Source organism: Barbus barbus (genome assembly GCF_936440315.1).
Source record: "Barbus barbus genome assembly, chromosome: 45".
NCBI lineage: Eukaryota > Metazoa > Chordata > Actinopteri > Cypriniformes > Cyprinidae > Barbus > Barbus barbus.
The window spans coordinates 22,905,055-22,922,475 of record NC_136723.1 but is presented as its reverse complement, the minus strand read 5'-3'; the positions used below and the strand labels follow the sequence as shown (position 1 = coordinate 22,922,475).

The 17,421-nt window shown below is 36.9% G+C and overlaps 1 protein-coding gene across 3 annotated transcripts in view; it reads left to right on the top strand.

Moving 5' to 3' along the window:
* pitpnm2 (phosphatidylinositol transfer protein, membrane-associated 2) overlaps positions 1-17,421 on the top strand; it is a 72,342-nt gene that overhangs the window by 13,749 nt on the left and 41,172 nt on the right. For all 3 annotated transcript variants that reach the window (XM_079407899.1, XM_079407900.1, XM_079407901.1), the window contains exon 2: positions 7,099-7,293. In XM_079407899.1, the coding sequence (XP_079264025.1) occupies positions 7,216-7,293 (78 nt within the window). In that variant the 5' untranslated portion in view covers positions 7,099-7,215. The remainder of the gene's footprint in view (positions 1-7,098; positions 7,294-17,421) is intronic.

Below are 17,421 nucleotides of genomic sequence, written 5' to 3'. Positions count from 1 at the left end.
TATCATTTCTTATCTTTTCAAAGGAGTTGTGCTGCTTTTATTTTTGTGGAAACTCTGATACATTCTTTCTTTGATTAATAGAATGTTCAAAAGAACAGCATATATTTGAATCTTTGACATTATAAATGTCTTTATTGTCTCTTTTGCATCCTTGATTAAAAAAAAAAACAGTATTTATTTCTTAAGACATCATCAGACTTCCAAACCATAGTGCAAATATTAAAGAAGATATTTTATATGATCATTTTAAAGTAAAATATTAACCAATTTAAAACTATCATGTAACCACTACCTCTAGAGTTTCCAAATAATTATTCAAATAACAGTGTTTAATGCCAGATGAAATGAGCTACATCATCATCGTGTCATGATAGTTTTCAGTTTCTCTCCTGTAGGCATTCAGTATGAAATCGGACGTCTGAAACTGCTGTGCTGAATAACTAACCTGATGCGTTGTCGTAATTGTACACCGCTTCCAGATTCCCAATCGTGCTGGTCGCCAACCTTAAAGGAATCAATAAAGAGCTCTTAGCGTCCCTGCAGAGCTTAAGGCAGCGCCATATGAAATGTCACACATATCTAATCTACGGGCCGACCTCACATTAGCACTGTTTAAGTGAATTAATCTAAGAGCTCAATGTTTTTCTGGGAACCGTGGTGTGGCTTCAGTGAGCTAATATTCATCACTGATGGTTTTCCACATATGATTATGTAAGTTTTTCCAGTGCAAAACACCGTCGCTTTAAGCCAGAACATGCTCTCTCAGATGTCTGAAGGGAAATTTTAGTACATGCAAATAATCACGTGTAAGTAATTTTTGAAAGATTAATAACAGAACGAGCTGAGAGACTGTATATTTGCAAGTTGAAGCTCTTTTTGAAAGTAAATCAAAGCAGCCATTAATGTCTATAGTTTGATTAAACACTAGAACACAGTGTTCTCGAGAGCAAACCAGACAGATGGCAGATGTCCAGATATGTTTTACAATTAAAGACCTAGTGGTAAAATATGATGAGAACTTTTTTCATATGTTTATCTTCTTTTACTTTACTGTTAAGATAGTACATACTAAGTGTTGTAAGACAGTACAGCTGTGCAGCTTTATCTCACATTCCTCATCATTTTTCTGTTCTGGACATGTCAAACTTAACCGGTACACTTCTGTAGTGCAAGGGATTGTGGGTAGTAGTTGACCGTTATGGGTTTTCATTGGCTGATGCTGATATTTAGAGTGCAGGATGGCGATATAATGCTTATACTGAATAGCCTGGAATATTTAAGTATGGCACATTTAGATGTAAATTATTTTACATGATATTACCTTAAATTTCATTAAAGTTATACCACCTGTCTAGATATTGATTTTCCATCAGTAATTATTAGTTGTGGGTAATGTTAGTCCAAAAAGCATGCATGAGTATATATATATATAGGCATACTTTTTTACATTTTACATACGTTTTTGAATTTATTCCACAGATTACCCTACAAAATCAGTACAGGAATGCAATACATGTTTTAAATGTTTTACCTCGCCGTTTTTAAATTTGTTCCATAAAACTCTGTACATTTCCCTCCAAAATCAGTGCAGGAGTAGCTAAAGAAGTCTGCCGGCTTGAGTCTATTTATGAGATTGATGTCATTATGGCATTTTCAGTGACTCCTCCCTGTTCATTTTTTCCCCCTCATTAATTTTCTTTTATTGCATCGATGCTGCGTAATGCTTATTGACAGACCTGCGCTCATATGAAGCTGCAGATGTTCCTCTCCTCTCCCTGACTGAATCTAATAGCTATCAGTCAGTCTGGAAGAGCGAATGCAAGCAGGAGGAGGCAGGGCCGTTCACGAGAGCGGCAGTTTGAGGGCCGTCCCCGAGCTGCTTCATCACCCTCCCCAGCCAATCCCGTAACAGCCTTTTGCATTTCCATGGCAACAGCGCTTTATAGCCCCACAAGAGATGGATACAGGCGAAACGGCAGAGGAAAAAGGTTGCAAGTGAGAAGGAGATGAAAAAAGAGATGATTTTTTTTTTTTCCCTTCATGTTTTCCCGATGATTTTACCGACAGCGTTTGATGACATCTTCATTCATACCAGAAGATAAAGCAGCACAACAATGGTGGCAGGATGCTAGAATGCTTCTGTTTGGGAATGAGACGTGGACCGGCTGCTTTCTGTCCATTGATCGGCTGCTTTCTGTCCATTGATCGGATCAGTTGGATAGACAGCATGACAAGCATCATCTAACAGGTAAGACATCTACGCTCGGACAAACGTCTGGCATCTCAGCGCCTGCTTCTCGACGTGACTGGGAAACAGGTGTTTTTTGAGGGGACTGAGGGCTGCATGCTGTGCTTTCCTGGTTTTGATCCGAGTCTCTAATGGAATGCTCATCAATCCCACAGTATTTTCACATGCAAATCCATCTGTGAGTCTCGGCTGTGATTTGGGCTTTTCAAAACCCAAATAGCCTCACCTCACCTCGCAGTTTAACTGATACACGCCTTGACGTATTAAGATGGAGGCTGAAGTGGGGAAAAATCTTAATGGTTAATCTTAAAGGAAATGGTTAATGGTGATGTTTTGTAAGGCTGTACGTTACAGATGCTGTCAGCTCAGCCAGCATTTCCTCGTATTTTTGTATTTACATACATAACAGTTTCTCTAGGTGTCAAATGCCTGTTGAAATGTGACACATTGAAATTATATTACTATGTGGACACTTGACACAAACAAGCAATTACCTTTTCCATTTCTCTCTAATGCAGTATGCTAATTAATATGCCATTAAATGTTATTGCACTCTTTTCAGTCACTGTATTTTGCACTCTGCTTCTGAGATGTGTTTAAAAAAAGACTGTTTAGACACACAGGTCCTGGGAAAGCAGTCTCAGTAGGGAACTGTCCTCTCATAGGCACTGTAGATACTTGCCAACGGGAGGAATTTTTAGAAACCTTCCCAACATATTTATGGAATATTGCATCTGATGCGGTTATAGTGTGTTGTGTTTACTTTCTCGTTACAGATCGATGGCAACACATGCTCCAATGTAGTAAGACATAACCAGCTGGTGAGAAACAGAAAGATAATGCGCTGAAATCCCTCTCAGTAGGTACATATGTCAGTGTTTCGCGACACGTCTGACACAAATGAATCCCGTAGCGCTTGTGTTTTGTTGTAAAATGGCACGGCAGGTGACGGCAGCGGTGTGGCATCAGGACGGACTGGTTTCAGTGGGAGTGAAAATGTCATCCGTAATGTCCTTTAAAGAATAGCTAGATGTCTGTTCAAGGAGCAGCTGTGTCGGTATTGTAGTGTGGCTTCTGTCTCTGGCATGCAGCAGAACGTCTCAGGCCTTCACGATGGTGTCTCAAGGCATTTGTCTGATATTTCAGGTCTAGCCAGTAGTCCGGAGTAGCTGCGATGCTCCGGGTCCCTGACCTAGTTCAAGACCAAAATGCTCCAGCGCTGGCAGCTGTGACTCACCAGCGCTGACCATGCTCTCAATAATCCCGTCCAGTTGTGATCTTTTAACGTTTTTCCTGTGGAAGAATGACGAAACCCTTTTCTGATATTTATAAGTGAACCGAGAATAAATGCAGTAATTTTATCCTTTTGTTTTAACACCGAAAATCCTCTCTAAAGCACTTAGGCTAACTATTGTATTTAATTTCCGTAATATAGATAGTTTCAATTCAAACCTGCATGACTTTTTTTTTTTTTTTTTTTTTATACATTTAGATCTTTAGCATCTAAAGTTAATCTTTCTTCAGGCTAATAATTTATTGAAACTGTTAAATGTAATCTTTATCAGATAGCATATAGTGTATTTCATACTGTATATTATAATGTTGGGGTTTCTAAATTCAGAAGTCTCACCAAGGCTTCATTTATTTGATCAAAGATACAGTAAAAACTGAAATATTCTGAAATATTATTGCAATGTAAAATAACTGTTTTCTATTTGATTATATTATAAAATGTAATTTATTCTTGTGATTCAAAGCTCATTTTTCAGCATCATTACTCCAATCTTCAGTGTCACATCATCCTTCAGAAATCATTCTGATTTGATGCTCAAGAAACATTTCTGATTATTAATATGAATGTTGAAAACTGCTGTGCTGCTTCATGTTTTTGTGGAAACCGTGATGTATGTTTGTTTTCAGGATTCTTAGAATAGAAAATTCAGAAACACAGCATGTTTGAATCAGAAATAGAAACAAAAATCATCATTAATGTCTTTATTACCACTTTTCACTTAATGCAACTGTACTTCATTAAAATATAATTTCTTTAAAAAAAAAAACCTTACTCTCCCCAAATATTATTACATGTAGTAATAAAAAAATAAATACAGGTTTGGAACAACATGAGGGTGAGGAAACGATGACAGTTTTCAGTGTTGGGTGAACTATTGCCTATCATTTCCTATATTAATACCTAAGCTTTGGAGTATCTTGGAATGAAGCAGTGGTGATAAACAGTCATTTGGTCTCGATCCTTTCCTTTTGTGACCCTTTGATTATTATTACTATTTTTAGAGACTCGTCGAGGGTCCAGCCAATCTATTGTAATTGTGTTGAATGCTTCCTTTTCACCAGAAGCAAGGAAGCGCAATCACAGCACAAACCTTTTTACTGCGAGTGTGCATGACGCAACTGAGCCATGCCAGCTATTTATAGACCAAATAGCTAGATATTTTTTCGTCACGGATGCTGTTTTTAGCGCAGACAGCTGTTGCACCTAACATGGCTCCTCTTGGGAAGCTTGAGATGGTCGTTTGGTTGATGTTTGGTGATGTTTATGTTTACACTAGCTCACCTTTCTGCACGCATGCTCCGCTTTACCTCTCAGGGAAGAGTTGGGTAAATTGACTGTGGATAATCCGTCTTACACTAAGCGGTCTGTGTCATGTGACGCTCGCAGGAGAGTTATGGTGTGTGCCGGACCTCTGTGTCATCAGCAGGTGGATTTACGTTTCTTACAGCAGCCGAAGGTCAAATCGAGGCCCCTCGTGTTCGGTTTAATTTTTTTTTCTTCTGGAAGTCGTTTGCATAGATGTCACTCCTGGACAGTTGGATTCCATTACAGCACTGCTGGCGTACAGTAACACTGTATTTATTAATTGTGAGTTGGTAGTGCTGCATGTGTTTGAGACCACTATGTGATTATACAGAACAGCTGTTGGTTTTGGGTTTTGTGAGTGATTATGAAGCAATATAGAATATGCTACTTTTGTAAACAGAGAAATACACAGGTTTTAAATACCGTATGCGCTTCAGTTTAAAAATGCGATTCCAGTGTTTGTCAAATAAGCAGTTAGAAGTAATGATTTCTAAGTAATATAGAATATGCCAGTTTGTAAATGGAGAAATACAGTTTATTAATGAGCAGTTTAGTTTGAAGATGCTTTAGCAGTGTTTCCCTACATATATGTAAAAATCTGTTGTATCCTTGTTTTTAAGTGTGGTCTTTCAGCTTCTCAGGCTTTTGTTTTTCAGCATGACTGCTGCTCGTTTAAGACACTATTTTTGGTAAAATCAGTTCACCTTTTAAAGACGCATTTATTCAAACATACATTTACTCAAGAAGCAAACTTGCATATGATATTAAGACTTGTTTTCAGAGAATCAATGCAACACTTAAAAACAAAATCTCTTAATTATTGTTTTTATTTCGTATTGCTTCTCCATATGCATCTCTGGGACATTCTTAAATCTATTGTATTTTTTTCTGTGTGTGGATGCATTTGTGCGAGAGAGAGATGCCATTGTAACATATTTTGCTGTTTTTTCAGCTTTTTAAAGAAACTACTGATCAAAGTGGTTCACCTTTTAAAAACACATCTTTAGTCATTTTCTTAATCAAAATTATTTTTGTATTTTTTTTACTGTAAAAATATCTATCACCCTGCAGCCCAAGACCGGTTGCCCACGGAAGCTAAGCAGGGTTGAGCCTGGTCAGTACCTGGATGGGAGACCTCCGGTGAAAACTAGGTTGCTGTTGGAAGAGGTGTTAGTGAGGCCAGCAGGGGGTGCTCACCCTGCGGTCTGTGTGGGTCCTAATGCCCCAGTATAGTGCCGGGGACACTATACTGTCAAAAGAGCACCGTCTTTCGGATGAGACGTTAAACCGAGGTCCCGACTCTCTGTGGTCATTAAAAATCCCATGACACTCATCGTAAAGAGTAGGGGTGTAACCCCGGTGTCCTGGCCAAATTCCCACCACTGGCCCTTGTCAATCATGGCCTCCCAATAATCCCCATCCACTTGATTGGCTCTATCTCTCTCTCCTCTCCACCTGTAGCTGGTGTGTGGTGAGCGCACTGGTGCCGTTGTGCTGTGGCTGCCGTCACATCATCCAGGTGGATGCTGCACACTGGTGGTGGTTGAGGAGAGACCCCCTATATGATTGTAAAGCGCTTTGGGTGTACAACAATACACAATAAAGCACTATTTAAATGCCTCATTCATTCATTCATCGCAACATCCTTCAGAACAACATAAATTTAATCAAGAAGCAAACTTGCACGTGACATTAGGGGTTGTTTTCAAACAAAATATCTTAATTTTTTTGTTTTATGCATTTAGGCAAATCTTGCTAAATTTTGTTTATGATAAAGATTGATTATGTTTAGATATTTTCACTGGAGAACTGCATTTTGCAACACTTGAGTTAAAAATAAAATCTCAGATCTGCTGTTTTTGCTGAGTATGACTTTTTTTAAAAACTATCTTGTGTAATTTTCTTACTCAGTATTTTTGTATCAGTGTTATTGTAAACATTACCACAGCATCCTTCAAGCAAGATAAATTTACTTAGCAAGACTTTTTTAGAGCAAAAAATCTTGAATTAGGTTTATTTTTTTATGCAAGACTTTGAATGTATGCAGTTTATGTTTATGTTTAGATATTTTCATTTTAGAAACACTATTTATTGTATTTCTTTCTTTCTTTCTTTCTTTCTTTCTTTTTTGAGTCTCCGTATACTTCCCTCAGATGGGCGTCTCTGGGACGCTTGATCACTTGAGCTTTCCTCTGGACGTCTGTAGATGATTTTCAGCTCTGATTTGTCTATCTGTGTGTTTTCTGCCCAGGTCTGAGAAATGAGCTCGGCTCCTTCTCTCTGATGCACTCGAGCTAAGGGCTGTCCTGGTGGATTTGCCCCTGACCCAGCGGAGCGTTTCCAGCCCCAGCCCCGCTCCACGGCCAACATGCTGATCAAAGAGTACCGCATCCCCATGCCCATGAGCGTGGAGGAGTACCGCATCGCTCAACTCTATATGATTCAGGTTTGCTCATGCTTTTATCTTGTGTTAAAGCAGTCGAAAACTGTCGTCATTTACTCTTTGTCACAAAATTCTTTGTCAAACAGTGATGTTCATAAAGACCACGTCTGTCAAGCTCCAAAAAGAATGAGAATTCATGCAATGTCTTTGTATGGCAAGCATACTGTATTTTTAAAATTTTAAATAAGAAAAATAACACACATCTCAAATCAAAAATTGCGGCTTTAGATGAGTCATGTAAGGTAGGAGCCTATGAATTCCGGAATTACCATAAAAAGGAAAATGCACAAAGAACAGTTCATAAAGCTCTATTATTATAAAAATTTATAATAATATTGATTACTAAAGTTTATTTAAAATTTTCAGGAAAAATAAAATTGAAAACACAGAATTTGGTAAAAAAAAAAAAAAAAAATCAGAAATTGAGAAAAAAATTCATAGGGCCCTTAAAAATACATTTTTGTTAATAATAATAAAAAAAGTTGTTAAATTGTATAAGTTTCATGATTTCAATTAATTAGACATGGTTTTTAAATTTAATTTAACCATTAAAGTGAGAGTTCACCCATAAATAAACATTCTGTCATCAAACAGTTGATGGCAGTCATTGACTTCCATATAATTTTTTTTTAGATATTATGGAAGTCAGTGGCTACCGTCAACTGTTTGGAGACCAACATTCTTCAAAATATCTTCTTTTGGGCTCAACAAAAGAAAAAAAATCATGAAGTGAATAAAGGGTGAGTAAATTATGACAGAATTTTCATTTTTGGGTGAACTGTCCCTTTAAAAATGGAGCCCCAAAAAATAAAACAGAAAAAATGGAATTAGGAAAAAAAATAACCTGTGGTTTGACGTCAATGGTGTTTTACCATGATGCACAAAAACCAATGGCGGCTAATCTGTGTCATATTTTATTTGCGATCTGTGATTTAAATAGTGGTCTGTTCCTCACCGGAAACTAACGTGTAACTTCAGAGGACTTGCGTTGAGTCATCTGGGTTAATTTTATGGTGCTTTTTTTAAGCCTGTTTGGTTCGTATGGTCACTGTGAACCATGTGGAAAAGAGCTGTGTGAATCTCCTTTTGTGTTCCACTGAGAAAAATAACAGCCTGTGGGTGTGGAACAACACGAGTATGAAATAATAATCTTCATATTTTGGTGTTCCTTTTAAGCGCGTCTTCTTCTGTTGTTTCGGTGCGACGTGAAGCGCGTAGCATACAAAAAGCTGTGACTCACAGCTGGCTTGCTTGGTGTTTCCTTTTTGAAACATGCTGTACACTGCACGCTCTAAATATTTCACTGAATTTGGTCCGAGATCCCCTGAGAGATGTTGTGGGTGCTGGCGAGGCAGGAAGCACCTTACGCATTGTGCTGATGCCGAAACCACCAGCGAGCTGATGGAGAAACGCTGATGCTCATCGGCAGCCAGGAATCAATACGGACCACCGCGATGTGCTGATGTAGATGTAGGTAGTGTGTCTAGATGAGCTAATGTTGTTTGTTTACTCTGTTATTGGTTGACAAGTTAATAGCTGTGTTCTGAGACCTAGTAAGCTCCCTAGATAGACAGCATTGTAAAACATCATAATCACAAAAGCTGTTCCAGAGGATAAGCAATATCTTTTTTAAATTTTGCTTTGGCCAAATTATAAGGATCCTTCTTAAAGAAGTCAATCCCACAATGCACTGCGCCGAGCTCAAAAAACAAAAGAAAGATAGCAAATAATGTGAAAGGAATGTTGAGTGAGTGTAAATCAACAAGAATAGTTCAGTGAAATAGAATTAATCAATATTAAATCATATTTGTTGTTAAGGGCTCCCGGCATTTTTCCACCAAAATAAAAGTATGATGGTCTAATATTTGAAAATGAAGAAATTAAGACAACAATAAGTATTAGTATTGCAACTATACAGTTGTACTGTAAAATAAATGTTGCATAATATTATTTTTCTTAAATACTCCCAGAATTATCCTTACAAAATAAAAGATTGATGGATTATCGTTTGAAAATGAAGAAATTAAGAAAAAATAAAAAAATAGTATTATAATTGCACAGTATTATTATATTATTTACATTAAATACTCCTTCCAGTTTTCTGCCCAAATAAAAGCTTGATGGTTTAATATTTGAAATTTAAGAAATTAAGACAACTATAAATATCAGAATTGTAATTTTACTATGATTAATTAGTGTATTTTTCTTAATTTAGGCATTCTTTTTCTCAAATACTACATTTATACTTTACAGTCATGTATTATAATAGATATGTTTATTATTTTGTATTTTAAGTCAATATAATAATAATTCATTTGACAGTATTTTACAGTACTGTTATTATTTTATAGTCATATCCATATATAATCACAAAATGTTCAGCCTTACAAATAAGCACCACAAACCTGGAGATTTTTAATTGCAGTTTTATCAGAAAAGGTGCATTTAAACTGTTCTTCCCAAATTGTGCAGTCCTACTAACCCTAAAATAGGGTGTTTTACCCAATATTTGTGAATGCTATGTATTTCTTATGCTTTATGGATTAATGTGGCAATAATGCAGCAACATGTAAATGTCAAACTCTGTTGGAGTCTCTCAAGTTCATTTGTCTGCCACAATGTTGCGTAAAGCATTCGACAGATCTGTATCTAGTGAATGTCTGTCTGTGGAGGATTGCATGAAGTTTAACGAGTGCTCAGATCGTTGTTGGAGCTCACAGCGAGGTTACGGCCACAGATCTAACTGAGCTTCCTCCCACATGCTCGGCTTTCTCTGAATGGTCTTATAAGGTTAATTAGCGCTCTGTCAACGCAGCTGTCTCTCACTGCTGTTGTCAGTGGGGTATTAAGCGAGCGGCCCTATAGACAACCAGTATGTTACTGTCCAATTGCAACAGGCGTGCTAAATTTAAGCACTTGTGCAAAGTCAGTAGACATCAGAATTGAGCCTAAGCGATGTTGACTCGCATAAGACTTCAAGTCCTGCGGGAACGTTGTCTAATTAGCAGATTTCTGAAAGCGTGAGTCATCGAAAGTGTGAAGTTGCGTCCATATGACTGATGGTCGAATCGTTTCGGTTTGGCGCGGAGAATCGAAGTTCGAAGCCAAGTAACACATTGAATCTGCATCTACAGAGAGCATTTGTGTCCTCGTCCTTGTTAAAGTTAGTTTCACTTGTTTATTTGGGTTTTTTCCGTTCTTTCTGAGCTCTGCTGTTTATAAGCACCATCTGTTGACATGCCATCGCAGAGCTGGCCTAATGAGCGTGCGGAGGGCAGGCACATGGTTTGGCATGCGTGTACACCGTCAGTGTGACCCCGCTGGTGTAGTAGTAAACCGGGGTGTGTGTGTGTGTGAGTGCCATTCTATGAGCTTCGTGTTACACAGCAGAACTCTGGTCAGGAACTGTGAACAGATGTTCAACGCTGGTGGAAATATAAACAAATCTAGTTCTTCTGTGGTTGGCGTGAGGTGCCTTTTGCTGTGTGTGATGCACCAAAGAAGAGTTTTTCATGTCGTAAGCTGCTGTGTGTCATCCGTTCGCGTTACAGTGCATTATAGATTTAGATTGATTAGTTCAGGCTAGGGGGGGGGGCGATCAAATTAAGCCACATCATGGATATTGCAGCGATTTTAAGTGCACTTTGTGTCTGGTCATTAAGTTTCCTAAACCACATGCCATTTAAGATTTTTTTTTTTCTTAATATTTTAAGTGTTTCTGATTTAAACATGATAAATGATGTAAATCAGAAACAAGTGAGTTGCTGTTTATATATTTATATATTATATCAAAATGTTTCAGATCAAATTTTGCTGTTACGTTACTAAATTATTTTAAATATTAAATTATTATAATAACTATATTAACTTTTAGTTAAAAGTATATGTAGCTTACTGTTGCTGTTAATAATTTTTGTCTTAAAATGTTTATAACAATAATATAATATTATATAATAATAATATTATTATATAATTATATATTATATAATAATATTATAAAACATATTTATATATATTAATAAAATTTATATATATTAATAAAATAACATATTTATTTTATAATAATAAAAAATATGAAAAATATTAATTAAAAATATAATGTAAATTAATGTAGCTTTTTGATTGTTTTATTATATTAAAATGTTTGTTAAAAATGTGTAGATTAATGTTGGCGTTATTAAGTTTATATAATTAAAATGTTTCAGTTAATAATAATACTGTTTATTTATATTATATGAAATTGTTTTAGTTCAAATATATGTAGCTTGCTCTTTATGCATTTATATACTGTTTTAGTTTAAAATATGTAATTATTTTTGCTGTTTATATTTTTGTTAAAAAATGTTTAATGTTTAGTTAAATATGCTTGTAGATATACAAGATCTTTTACTTAATTATGCCAACACCTTTGAAACACCTTTTTTTAACTTAATTTTTAAATGTATTTTTTTCTTTGACTTTATATTCACTTTTACCTAGATTTTAAAAATATGAAACCTTTCAAATCTATTTGGCAACAATGACAAAAAAAAAAAATGTAATTGTTATGTGCCGGTCAAAAAAAAAAAAAAGGTCATTTTAATCCATTTCAAGGCAAGCAAACAATTATTTTGAGGTATATATTGAATATGGTCATTTTTGTTCCGCACACCAGCAAACGGCAGGAATTTGGCTTTCTGAAGCTTCCCGCGGCATCTCTGGCGCTCCTGTTTCTCTCCCCTCCGGTCAGACCCCATCCTCTGCAGCGTCACAGCTGAGCTCCGGTTGCCATGGATACCCGTGACATCAGCCGGAGCGTGGCGCTCGCTGCAGTCATTTGTTTGCGGCGCGAGAGCAGAAGACGGAGGGAGAGGTCATGATGATGCAGGCCTGTTGCCAGGGCAACTTCACTCCCGTGATTTCTGCTGTCCACAGATGGGCAGCGGAGGTGCATCGCGCCGAGGTTAAACCTCTCACATGATCTTGGCCGTCTGTGTCCATATAGGGCAGCATTTGCGTTCCGTCCATCCACTGAGATACTAAATTAAGAGTAGAGCCCGGCACGGCTTCAGCAAGATGGGCGAATATTTTGAGGGCAAATCCCAGGTGGTAGAAATCAACTGGAGAGCAGCAAATCTCAGTGGACGCTCCATGTAGGGTCTAGTCGTTTTTCATTTGAATTAAAGTCATCCATGTGAAATATGTAATTAGCTAGAGTGCACAGGAATCCTGCCAGGCAAAACTTAGCTCCAGTTTTCTGCTTTCCATCACTTACAGTAGTCACAACGAGGCACTCGGTGCCAACCGTGCATTTTTCCTGTCTTCATTGTGACCTCTCAGCAGTTATTGGCCTTTCAAATATATTTGTATTTTGTCATAAACGCTGAGCAAAGTGATTTCTCAGCACAGCATACCTTTGTACCATCAGCACTACCTTCGTAAAAGAAATGAATCCAACTAAATTATTACTCTTATTTTATCATTATTGCTATTCTATCAAACTGGGTCATTAAAATTCATCATTAGAGTTTCTATCAACAAGTGATTGATTGTGTTCAGAATCGTAGTTTACTCAATCAAGTCTTTTTTCTTTTCTTATTTAAAGCAAATATTTGAAAGTCAGTTGGAGCAAGGCTAAGGATTTTTACTTGCCTTGCCAAAATTATAAGATGATTTAAAATATTTAAAAAAAGGTTTGTTTTGGTTATTTGACCTGTAACTTTGAGGCCTAATGCACAGATCTAATATACTAATGCACATCTGTTTTTCACATTCAGATAAGCATTCTGATATTTTTATGTGTATCTATCAGTTTAAGTGTGATATTAAGTTATCTTTTGCATATTCTTGCACTTAAAAATACATGGAAATACTAAGTCAATAAAACAAGAATTACATTTTGGTGCGTTACTCATCCTGCGCAGACATCAAATGATGATTGATTACATGCATCACAAATTGAATTGCACAAGCAAGATCATCATCTCTCTTCACTTTTGCGAGTTCAACATCTCATAGACTGTGCAAAGTGAGGTGATGTTTATTTAAAAACATTGCACTGAAAAACTGGTTCTTCAGCTAGTGCGTTGTGACCGAAAAACAGGTCACTGGTCTGTCCTGATAAGGTTGTGGTTGGAGGAAAAAAACAATGCTAAATGCTTTTTCAACAATAAATAGGGCTGCACGATTAATAATGAAAAACAAAATCGTTATCTGGCTTAGTTCAGTTATCAAACTCGTCTCTGCATATGCTCTGGGTTTGGGTCATTTTATCATGCATTTGTAAGTGCAACATGTGGCAATCATCTTCTCATATTGAGAAACTCTTATCAACAAAAGAGAAGCTTTCTGCAGTTTTCTGTTATAATAAAAATGGTGATTTAGCGTAATGAAGAAATTAAAGGGACAGTTCGCCCCAAAATGAAAATAGTCATGATTTACTCACCCTCATGTCGTCCCAAACCTACATGCATTTCTTTCTTCTTTTGAACATACAAGAAGATTTTTCAGAATGTTGGTTCTTGGTTCTTTGGATGAACTATCCCTTTAAGACAGATTTAATATTAGTATTGTCATTTTACAGTTGAAATGTAATTTGTTGAGAGAGCCTAATCTGAAAGTTTGAAGCAGTTATAAAAGCTTAACGTTTGAAAGTATAGATAGATTAGACAGATGTTGATAGCATGTTGTTAACATGATTTAACATGTTTTTAGCATGGTTAACATGTTTTAACCTGATTAATATGTTGCTAGGATGTTTTTAGCATGGTTAACATGTTTTAACCTGATTAATATGTTGCTAGCATGTTTTAGCATGACTACCATGTAGTTAGCATTTTGTTAGCATGTTTTAGCTTGATTAGCGGTTTAAATGCGGTCCAAATTAAAAATATCTCTTTCAAGTGACATTTAAGGAAAGAAGTATTGTAATTTCCCTACTGTAGTGTAAATAAGAAATAATATTCCCATGAAATATTAATTTTCATTTATTTTACAGTGCAGTTGTTTTACAATATATGGCTATTACTGTCATTGTTGTTATTATTATTATTTTAATTAGTTTGGCTTCCTAAAATACCAGTGTGAATGTAATTTACACTGAGACAAATAAAAAGAGTACGTGGTTCTGGTAAGTTCTGGTATAAGTCAATTCACTGACTTTTTTCTGATTTAAGTTTCTTAGTTAAGAACATGGGTTGCAGCTCTTAATTTTGAATTTTCAAAGTGTATTATATAGATTAATTTAACTTTAAAAAACATTATTTTTTCAATTCTTAATTTCTTTTTTTTTTATATCGCAATAAATATCATCTCGTGGAGTTATTATTATTGTATTGTGAGATTTTGATATCGTTGCATCCCTATTGCACAGCCTCATGTTATCGGGACCACACTTCTCTGAGGTGTGTGCGAGGGATTGATTGTAGCGGGTGCAGGGCCTCATGTCATCTGTCAGCGCCATAATGAAGTGCTGGCGACTCCACGCTCGGAGGATGAGCAAAAACAGATACCGCAGCCCAGTGCTTCTGCTGTCCGTTCCCTCTCTCGCCTGTCCCGCCTGCCACCACCAGCTGCTGACATCTCACCTCTAACAAGAGGACGTGATCGGCCCGTTTCAGCACCTGTGAGCTCCAGACCTGCGGATCGCCTCCGACGGGCTGCTGCTTCACACGCCTAACGACGTCAGTCCTGACAGTGCAGTCTGTGAGTTTGACAGTAGCCTGGCAGAAAGAGAGAGAAGCAGCGGTCTGACATTGAGAGAGGTGCGACATCTATTCCCTCGCTGGCACGGGCCTGTGCTTTTAAAATGGAAATGTATTACTCACCACGTATCCAGTGATTGAGGATGCATTAGTAACGCCTGAAACTGAGAGGCCAAGAATGATGGTTTCTGAGGCGTCTCGGGGGCGAGGTCGTTTTGCACCGCATTTTACAAAAAGCGTGCCTTTCTCACATTTGAAGAATTAGCTTCCTTTCAATTCATGAGTGTGAATTTGAATTGTATTTGCCACGACACACAGGAAGTTGAATACGAATTGAAATGAGAGGAAGAGGAATTATCACTAAATTGAAACGAATGGACACTTTGTAACACAGGCAATGCATTCTGGGAAATGAAGTTAGCTATTGTTGTATCGTTGTATTTCTATCTATCGTTTGTTCATTTGATCTATAATTTTAGCGTTCTATCGTTCTTTCTGTCGTTCTATTGTTATATATCTATCTGTCTCTCTGTCTATCTGTCTCTCTCGTTCTATCGTGCAACCAAATTCCCAAACAAACTTATAAAATAAATATATCATTTTAATATAAATAAAAATATACATTTATTATAAAAATGTTATTGAAAAAAAAATAAATCAGTGAAGTTAGGTCATAAAGAAATACTAACAGCTTCTGCAATAATATGATTACCACGTTTTCCATCTTTAGACTGTGTTGGCATTCAGTGCCCATGCGGTCGTCTCATGAGAGCACTCAGATGAAATGAAAACACTATAACATTCTTCTGCATCTCTGTAACAAACTTCACCTTAATGAAGGTCTTAAGCAAGCTTTGTTGGCTTTTAATCACCCCACTATCATCTTGCTAATGCAGAGTCATGGCTGATGGGATCTGTGTGGCCATCTGCCCTGCAAGTGTGCCAGCTTCACTGGCCTGTCATCATCCGTCTTTTATTTAAACACAGAGGGCGCATAATAATTACATAATTACACCTATATCAATGTCAATTAGTTCAAATAGAAATTTAAAAAATGCTGTACAAAATTAAAACGATGTTTTGCAATGTGTTCTGAATTTTATCTTCACATTCGGGGCCCAGGACAAACTTCTTCTCCATAGTGGCAATGCCATAGTGGACCTAAGTGGGCCAAACTTGTCCCTGATGAATTCATAAGTTAATTGGAATGCAATTAGCCACCATCTTCATATGACCACCTTCAGCGAGGCAGATATGATGGCATGTGCCACCCTGACTGGCACAGTGGGCTTTCTCCCAGAATTCACAGCTCAGGAGCCGTGCCAAAACTGTACCCTATTTTCACGGATCTGTCTGCTGGCAATCACACTGAGACTTGGCTTATCTTACTGACAAAGCTGAAGGTGTGGCGTTCCTTGATTGGCCAGCACCAACATCGCTGAGTGTGTAGTTGACTTCTGTTGGGTTGGAGTCAATTCTGTTTTGGGATAGACTGTCAGCTTCCTTTAACATTGAGTTTCCTAAGGAGGTTTTAAGCTTCCAGCGTAATATTATCGATTAAACTGTACTGACACTATTGGATGAGAACAGAACTTGAACTGGATAATGAATGTAATTTAATGTATTATAACTTTTAGAATGTAACTTTGCAATATCGACTGTTATTCAGCTGAAATGAACGGACATGAATGAAATAATGATGCTGTTCTCTTCTGTAGTGCTGTTTATAGTTGAATTGAATTTGTTCAGAATTTATGAACTGTGAAATATTGACAGTTATTGAACTGGATTGAATGGATTAATGACACTTGTCTTTTCTAGAACTGCTTTATAGCTTAAGTTGATTGACATTTGATAGATTTTGCAGCACTGACAACTGTTTTTGAATTGAGTTGAAACTAATTTAAATGGAATTGAGGTGAATAGTGACTTGTCTTCTGTAGAGCCGTTTATAGCTCATTTGAACTTGTTTTAGAATTGATCAACTTTGCAGCATTGACACAGTTATTGAACATGAAAATGAAATGAAAAGTGTTTACCGCAGCATTAAATTTAGATCTGCTCAATGTTGCGCCATGATTTTTTTAAATGCGATTTTATAGTGTTGCGCATTATAACCAATCACACACGAGTCTGTTGAGCTTATGAATACAATGGCCAATCAGAGTTTTTTGTTCACTGCACGCGCTCGCTGACTGAATTCAGCTCTCACGCAAATTCTCTTATCATAGACAACAAAGTGTAGATGTATGTATGATGTAAGAGATTCATTCATAAAACCGTGTATAGACAGCTTTACTGAGTATAAGGGGAGTTTTTTGAGAGTGCTTAAACTCGCGCTAGACTTAAGTCAGTCATAATGTTCTTTGACAATGTAAAATAGCTGTGGAAGGTACAAGTAATAAAAAAATGTATCCATTACCTCATCCGTGAACATCCTCCTTCATAG